Source organism: Lolium rigidum, chromosome 6, assembly GCF_022539505.1.
Source record: "Lolium rigidum isolate FL_2022 chromosome 6, APGP_CSIRO_Lrig_0.1, whole genome shotgun sequence".
Taxonomy (NCBI): Eukaryota; Viridiplantae; Streptophyta; class Magnoliopsida; order Poales; family Poaceae; genus Lolium; species Lolium rigidum.
In genome coordinates this window covers 134,565,824-134,574,485 of record NC_061513.1, presented here as the reverse complement: position 1 = coordinate 134,574,485, position 8,662 = coordinate 134,565,824, and the positions used below count along the sequence as shown (strand labels likewise).

The 8,662-nt window shown below is 43.8% G+C and overlaps 1 protein-coding gene across 1 annotated transcript; it reads left to right on the top strand.

The window, feature by feature from the left end:
- Positions 1 to 4,804: 4,804 nt before the first annotated feature.
- On the top strand, positions 4,805 to 6,534 carry LOC124663316 (protein CHUP1, chloroplastic-like). Its single transcript, XM_047201038.1, has 6 exons — positions 4,805 to 5,170; positions 5,271 to 5,402; positions 5,467 to 5,648; positions 5,753 to 5,882; positions 5,976 to 6,158; positions 6,261 to 6,534. Exons 1-6 carry the CDS (start codon positions 4,805 to 4,807, stop codon positions 6,327 to 6,329), a joined length of 1,062 nt encoding a protein of 353 aa, XP_047056994.1. The 3' UTR covers positions 6,330 to 6,534.
- Positions 6,535 to 8,662: the final 2,128 nt, after the last annotated feature.

The window sequence follows — 8,662 nt, the reverse complement described above, 5'->3', positions numbered from 1 at the left end:
TTGTATTAACCGAAACATTGATACATGTGTGTTATGTGAACAACAAGGAGTCCCTAGTAAGCCTCTTGTATAACTAGTTTGTTGATTAATAGATGATCATAGTTTCATGATCATGAACATTGGATGTTATTAATAACAAGGTTATGTCATTATGTGAATGATGTAATGGACACACCCAATTAAACGTAGCATAAGATCACATCATTAAGTTATTTGCTATAAGCTTTCGATACATAGTTACCTAGTCCTTTCGACCATGAGATCATGTAAATCACTCATACCGGAAGGGTACTTTGATTACATCAAACGCCACTGCGTAAATGGGTGGTTATAAAGGTGGGATTAAGTATCCAGAAAGTATGAGTTGAGGCATATGGATCAACAGTGGGATTTGTCCATCCCGATGACGGATAGATATATGGCCCTCTCGGTGGAATGTCGTCTAATTAGCTTGCAAGCATATGAATGGTTCATAAGAGACCACATACAACGGTACGAGTAAAAGGGTACTTGTCAGGAGACGAGGTTGAACAAGGTATAGAGATACCGATGATCAAACCTCAGACAAGTAAAATATCACGTGACAAAGGGAATTGGTATCGTATGTGAATGGTTCATTCGATCACTAAGTCATCGTTGAATATGTGGGAGCCATTATGGATCTCCAGATCCCGCTATTGGTTATTGATCAGAGAGAGGTCTCAACCATGTCTGCATAGTTCGCGAACCGTAGGGTGACACACTTAAGGTTTGATGTCGTTTAAGTAGATATGGAATATGGAATGGAGTCCGAAGTTTTGTTCGGAGTCTCGGATGGGATCCAGGACATCACGAGGAGGTCCGGAATGGTCCGGGGAATAAGATTCATATATAGGAAGTCATATTCCAAGTTTGGAAATGATCTAGTGCATTTATGGCAGGTTCTAGAAGGTTCTAGAAAAGTCCGAAAGAAATCACTATGGAAGGCGGAGTCCCGGAGGGACTCCACTAGCTAGGCCGGCCAACCCTAAGGGGAGGAGTCCCAGGTGGGCTCCACCTAAGGTGGCCGGCCACCCCACCTCAAGGAAAGGTGGGAGTCCCACCTTGGGTAGGACTCCCCCTTGAGTAGGTTTCCCACCTATGGGAGGTTTTGTTGTTGGGGTCTTATTCGAAGACTTGGACTACAACTCTTGGGGATTTCCACCTATATAATGAGGAGGAGAGGGAGGGGGCAGCCACTCTTGGCCGCACCACCTAGGGCTGCCCATGGCCGGCGCCCTAGCCACCCCTCTCCCCAAACCCTAGCCTCTCCTCCTCCACATAATACTCCCGCAGCGCATAGGCGAAGCCCTGCCGGAGTTCTCCACCACCACCGCCACCACGCCGTCGTGCTGCCGGGATTTCGAGGAGGATCTACTACTTCCACTGCTCGCTGGAACGGGGAGAAGGACGTCGTCATCAACACCGAACGTGTGACCGAGTACGGAGGTGCTGCCCGATTGTGGCACCGTCAAGATCTTCTACGCGCTTTTGAAAGCGGCAAGTGATCATATTCCGCAACAACGAGATCTAATCTCGTAGGCTTTGGAAATCTTCAAGGGTTAGTCTCGTTCATCCCCTCGTTGCTACCGTCTTCTAGATTGCATCTTGGCTTGGATTGCGTTCTCGCGGTAGGAAATTTTTTATTTTCTATGCTACGAATCCCATCAAATGGACCTGGTGATCACATGGATATGTGTGCATGGCTGTGTTCTCAGTTGATCCAAGCCGTATAATCCCATTTTAGATTGGATCAAAATCATGTTCTACTAAAAAAAAATAGGATAAAACTGGATTATACGGCCTGGATCAATGGAAAACACAAACGTGCACACCTATCCATGTGATCAATGAATTCACACTTTAAGGTAACTATCATATGGTATCTAGTCCATGTGGAATGGTGTGAGCATGAGAATAGTAGTACATTTATCCATTCAATTAGAAAGGTAGTTTACAACATTTAATTATCAAGTTGCCCCCTTGCCATGTAAAAGATTGCGTTAACGATGTAGTTGACAATAAATATGCAGTTGAGAAGAACGATAGTGCAGTTGACAAAATGACAATGATAGTGATGTTGTTTATAATGATGCAATTGGCAAGGAAAATTATGCATCTGATAGTGAACATCCTCCTCGTGTTCACTTTTAGAAACTGTTTACAAATTGATACTTTGGGTCGCGCCCTTTATAAACAAAAAGAATCAAAAATAATGTAGAAACGTACCTGTGTGGTGTTGAATATCTTCAGGTAGATTTTTTCTAGTAAGACACCATGTTATCTCTGTGAGAAAACTTAATCTTGAATTAGGTGAGTTATTTTGCTTGTAAGAGAGGATTATATGTATTGACGCTAGTTTAACTTATTTTTAATAGAGCAAGTTTCAACTTTATCCTACTAAGTTACATTTTTTTGTGGGATAAATATAAAGCCAAATCCTAACTTTGTTCGATACATAAATGAAAATGTGAGTCTGAAATACTAAATGTATCTTTCCTATCTGTTATCCTGGTATTTATATATGGCAGTTTTCTAAGCACACTACCTGGTAAGTTCTTGTTATTTAGTATATAAGTTTATAATAGTAAAACAATATAATGTTTTACCATGCTTTTGAAAAACTATCAACATCTACAACATGACGCCATTATAATATAAAATATACTATGTGATTTATCTAATGATATTGATCTTGTAGTGTAGTTGTTGATAGTTCTTTTGAATAGTTTTACAAAAATTAAACATGTAATATAAATTGATGGAGGAACATCATCAAAGACTTTGATGAATATTATAACATAAATAACTTAATTTTTATTATAAAAGGATTGAGTTTTGCGAACTTTACATTTTCCCTCCGGTCTGGTCTATGTGATGTGCAATTAAGTGACTTAGATTTATAATTATTATTACTTCAGTGGGAAATTTAGAAAACAATATAGACGTGTTAGCATCACTAAATATTGCAGTTGTTTTAAATTTTCATTTTTTACATTAAAATAATTGATAAACAACTACCACAATCGTCCACATAAGCTAAATTATTTGGTCCACTTATCGTAAAACGATTCCTAATTATAACGGATTAGATCTAAAGTAAGAATTGGATTTCCTCACAACATTGTGGAATCACCAAATTAATACATTATCTTTAATTCTTTTCCGCTTCACAATTCTCATCTGGTTCCAAATTTAGCAAACCATATGACATGTCAACAATCTCAACAGCCTGAGTTAAATTGAGCTCTAAACCATCATTTGGTAAATTTATGATTTTTTTCTAATTGCTCACTTCTGGAGCTTTTTTAGTGGTTTTGTTCAAAACATTGCACTCCATAGAAAAATATTAACCATTATAATTGGTGATTAGTATAATACTATCAAATAGGGCCATGGTCTTTCTGCTTCCGAGCTCATATGCTCCCGCTCAATTAAAAAATATAACAAACTTGTCTCTTTTGTGGAAACATAATTGAGCTTGGTGTAATCAATTTGTTTTTGATTAAATATCTGAAGAGAAATGGTGCCTAATTTCAAGAAAAAGTGTGAAATCTAGCCGCGACAGATATGCGGTCACACTGCAAGCTTGGATTTACAAGCAATTTCAAGATCGTTACATATTTTGGTTTAGCTTGTGGATTTTTGTAATGCTTGTTTTCCATTGACATAGCTAGTGCCTAGTATAATAACATGGTTACATCATCTTAAGAGCATGTCTAACAGACCCCTTAAAACGCCCAACCCCGTAAAATAATCGCCGATATACGGGGTAGAGCTCTACCCGACCGTCTAACAGACCCCTTGAAACGCCCAACCCCGTAAATTTTTTACAGTTTTGGCTACGGGGCGGCTCCTCGCCCCTTACAAGTACAGGGTGGGAGGCTGAATACAGGGCGAACCCCTCACCTGTGGCGCGCTGAATTTTCACCAAATTGCAACTGCTTCCGCCATGGAGCCCCGCTGGAGAAACGTGCGACCACCTCCGCCGCGCCGCCGAGCGTCCGTGGCCGCCGCGCGCTGCGGTGCTCGCGGGTCTTCTCGCGGGCGGGGGCGGGCGGGGGCGGCCATGGCGGGCGAGGGCGGACGTGCGGACGAGGGCGGGGGGGGGGGGGGCCGTGGTGGGCGGTGGAGACGGGGCCGTGGTGGGCGGGGCGGCCCGCCCACGGCCGGTGGGCGGCGGAGGATGTGGTGGGAGGGGCGACGGGGGCCGTGGCGGGCGTGCGCGCCGGCAGGGCGGCGGCGGGGGGCGGCAGCGGGCCTGTGGCGGCGGGCAGGGGCAGCGGCGGGGGGCAACGGCCGGCCGGGCGGGGCAGGGGCAGTGCGGCTGGAGGAGGAAGAAGGAGAGGAGGAAGAAGGGGAAAAAAGAAAAAAAATGATTTGGCATATTCTAGGAATATGCTCTTTTACAGTTTAGGGATACGGGTTCTGCTAGCTCGTCTGAGTTTTCGGTCGGCGAAAAGTGAATACAGGGCCCTTTACTCGTGTTTTAAGAGGCGAAAATATACGGGGCCTGTTAGACATGCTCTAATTGTAGTAACAGAAACCCAAATTCTAATGAATTAATGATCCCTACTTGTCCCTTTCAACGGAACAGATCTACGAACGAGCAATGTCTTCTCATTGCAAAAGTCAAAGCTTCAACCGCGTCCAGGCTCAACGACGCCTGTGGAGTAGCAGAGTCAATACGAACAATGCAATTTAGCAAGGGACCGGTAGAGCAGACAGCGGAGACGTTCAGCTGCTTCGTCTGCAACTGCAAGCATCCCAAAGCGATATGAGCAAGATGGAGCGGTCTAGCTCCGACATGCGAGCTCCGAGGAAGCCGAACCCCGCGCCGCAGCGGACAACGTCGTTGATCGGCCCACCACGCCCGCCAGGCGGCCCGCCGCCGCCTGGGCCTCCTCTGCGGCTGCCGGGAGGCCCTGCCCAGCCACCGCCATCTGTAGGAGGTCCTGGCAAGGTCGTGGGCGGCGGTGGTGACAGGATGCGCCGCGCGCCGGAGATCGTGGAGTTGTACCAGTCGCTGACGGGGCGCGGCGAGGTCAAGCAGACCGGCTCCCGAGGGCCCAGGGCGGCGTCCGGCGGGTCAGCGGCTCCGAAGGGCGACTTGATGGGAGAGATGAACCGGAACTCCTCCCATTTCCTTGCCGTGAGTACGAAACCCGTTACCTAGTTCATCGTCCTTGATCGCAAAGAATGTATGCTTCTTACCACAGAACGGAATGATTGTAACCCGGCCGCCATTGCAGGTCCAGGCCGACGTGGAGACCCAAGGCGACTTCGTGCGAACCTTGGCCGCCGAAGTCCGGGATGCAACCTTCGCGACCATCGAAGACGTCGTCGCGTTCGTGGCGTGGCTCGACCAAGAGCTCTCCTTCCTGGTGAGCATCGATCGGAAGCATGTCGACGATTGATTTAACTATTGATCAATACGTTTTTCTTCAGGTGGATGAACAAGCTGTCCTAAAACACTTCCAATGGCCAGAGAAGAGGGCAGACGCATTACGAGACGCCGCCGCCAGGCACCAGTGGCTGGTACAGCTAGACAAGCAGATTTCGTCCTTCGTCGACGACCGCGCGCTCCAACACGACGCGGCCCTCGGCAAGATGTACTCCCTCTTTGAGAAGTAGGTCTTCCTGACTCCATTGCTGACTAATGATGATGTACTGATCTGAAGATGTTGGTATGCATGGATGAGCTGACTCGAAAGCACCGCCTGTTCATTCTCAGAACTGAGAAGAGCGTCTTCAAGTTCGTGCTAGAACGTGATACCAGCGACGCAAAGATCAATCTTACATCGCGCTACAAAGAGCAGGACATCCCTGTTGGCTGGATGTCAGACACGGGTTTAATTGTCAAGGTGCATTTCGCCAACTCCTTTATCGGCTACTATTAGCACTGTGGTGGCGTACATAGCATAGATCTGTAATCGCAATCGTTGTGATTTTCTTAGGTCAAGCTGGCGTGCGTGAACCTAGCAAGGCAGTACATGCTGCGGGTGGTCTTGGAGATTCACAGTTTATCAGGCACCAGCAAGAATCCGACCAAGGAAACTGCGCTCGCCAAACTTCTGAAAGAGCAAAACAGACAAGTGTTACTCCATCAGGGTGTCAGGTTCGCGTTCCGTGTTCATCAGGTATAACAAACAGAATCACATCGATCTTATCGTTTTCCTAATTTAGGTCTTGTATATAAACGAATGAAACTAATTAGCAGTATCATGTTGCTTTGTTCTTAGTTTTCAGGTGGATTCACTGCCCACAGCTTGGCTGCTTTTAATGAGCTAAAACGACGAAGAACAAATTAACAACCTGTAAATTATCAAGGGTTTAGTTTCCAATTTCCCATATGATGGACCAGAGCAAGTTAACAAACATGTGCTCTACCAGAAAAAGAGTTAACACCATGTAAATTATCGCAGGTTTCAGCTCCGAACTTTCACATTATGTACTCGATATGACAAATCAACGTGTGCAGGTTTTATGACTACGATTTTCTTGTGAAAATATATTTAGAAATTGAAGGTGTCACTAAATATTAATATTTTTATGTGGTTCTTGCATAATAAAGTTATTCTTGCAAAAAATAACCTGACAAAACGTCAATGAAATGGTTGTAAGAAATGTGCTTTTTGTAACACAACCGAGTCTATCAGTTACTTGTTTTTTTTGTCCTTTGCACACCATGCCCGACAGCTCAATCTGTTGATATTATGGGACATGTCGGTGCTTCAATTTCCATGTAATGGCGATTCGATTCTTCGAGGCGATGAAAACTATGCTCTGTGATTTGTAACAATGACATCGGCAAGTAGGGGCGGCAACATATGAGGAGTACCTAGTCTTAACTCCCGGGGTGAAAATCCAACATCCGGTCTTAATTGATTGCCCCTAGCAATGGGCTTGTTGAAAGCATTGTTTTGAGAGGGCGAACTTTCTCCAGGATGAAACATACTATCTTTAATCGGACGGCAACGTCGTTTTTGTATTGTTTTCTTCTTGGAGACATCACTTTGGAGAATTTGGACTTCGGGTGTTCTATTGGTGATGGTTTGTGCAGCTACAAGGAATTGATCGCTCTACAGATCTTTCTTTTTCTGTTTTTTAAATGTGTGCATATGCGGTGTCTTTTGAACATTTTGTTGGAGCAGAAGTTAGACGGAATTGATATCTTTGTGATATTAATATATTCCCTTTGTCAAAAGAAATCTTATCTGGAGAGTGGTTGGTTCATTTCAGTTTTGATATTGGCCACCAACATATGTTACAAATATGTTGAAAAATTGGTTGAATGGGGCGGATAAGAAAGCTAAAGCACAAAGTGGAGACTTGTGCTCTTGCGTGTGTTTTAGTGAAATTATAAAAATGATTTGATCTTTAATAAAAGAGGAGATTCTTTTAAATTATTTTTTATAATGGTAATATATTAATAACGCCCATATATCAATTATACCTAATCTTTGCACCAACAAGATGCCTAAAAAAATCTTGGATGCACACAATCCAAAAAGAAAATAATAAGAGAAAAAAGACCGTGTCACGGTGATCAATCACCCGCATCAACAACACTCTAGCCACCACCAAATACAACATTCAGACCGCAAAGGAGGTTCTTGATGTCTACGGGTGCTTCTATTCTTGTAGACAGTGTTGGGCCTGCAAGAGCAGAGGTTTGTAGAACAGCAGCAAGTTTCGCTTAAGTGGATCACCCAAGGTTTATCGAACTCAGGGAGGAAGAGGTCAAAGATATCCCTCTCAAGCAACCCTGCGATCACAATACAAGAAGTCTCTTGTGTCCCCAACACACCTAATACACTTGTCGGATGTATAGGTGTGTTGGGGACCTGGGAAAATATGTGATGATCACGCGTGCTGAGAGGATATCTCTGACCTCTTCCTCTGAGTAAACCTTGGGTGATCCACTTCTAGGCCTCTGCTCTTGCAGGCTTCAACATATTGCAGGCTAAACGCCGTAGACATCAAAAAAACACCTTTAGATGCAGATGTTGTAATTAACTGCGTGTGTCACCGTGACGGTCTTTTTTCTGTTTATTTATTTTCTTTTTTGGATTGTGTGCGTCCAGATTTTTTAGGCGTCTTGTTGGTGCAGATTAGGTATAGTGATATGGAGCGTTATTAATACCATTATAAAAATAATTTAAAGAATCTCTCTTTGTCAAAAGTCCGTCATTTTTATAATTTCATATAAAACATAAACATAGTCTCCACTTTATTCTTTTGGCATATCCGCCCATTCAACTATTTGTAACATATGTTGTTGAAGTATATAATATCAAAACTGAAATGAACCAACCACTCTCGAGGATAAGATAACTTTTGACAAAGTATTAATATCCGCAGATGTAATTCCGTCTAGCACTCCAACAAATGTTGGAACACACACACATTTAAAACAGAAGAAAAAGATGCAATAAGCGTCAATTCCTTGTAACACAAGACCACATCTGTCGTTATCCCAAATTTACTCAAAACAACTTGCGTCGATTAAAGACCGTGTTTCATCGCAAACTCTCCAAAAACAATGCTTCAACAAGCCGTACTAGGGCGATCTGATTGTTACTCACTCATATATTTACTCATTACAAATCACAGAGCATAGTTTTCATCGCTCAATTAAAAT

What these genes read in the sequence shown, in the direction of transcription:
- LOC124663316 (XM_047201038.1), top strand. Translation starts at nt 4,805, where the DNA reads ATGGAGCGGTCTAGCTCCGACATGCGAGCTCCGAGGAAGCCGAACCCC. An exon ending in ATGTACTCCCTCTTTGAGAA is followed by an intron (nt 5,649 to 5,752) that starts GTAGGTCTTCCT and finishes GTTCATTCTCAG; the next exon opens with AACTGAGAAGAGCGTCTTCA. An exon ending in TCGCGTTCCGTGTTCATCAG is followed by an intron (nt 6,159 to 6,260) that starts GTATAACAAACA and finishes CTTTGTTCTTAG; the next exon opens with TTTTCAGGTGGATTCACTGC.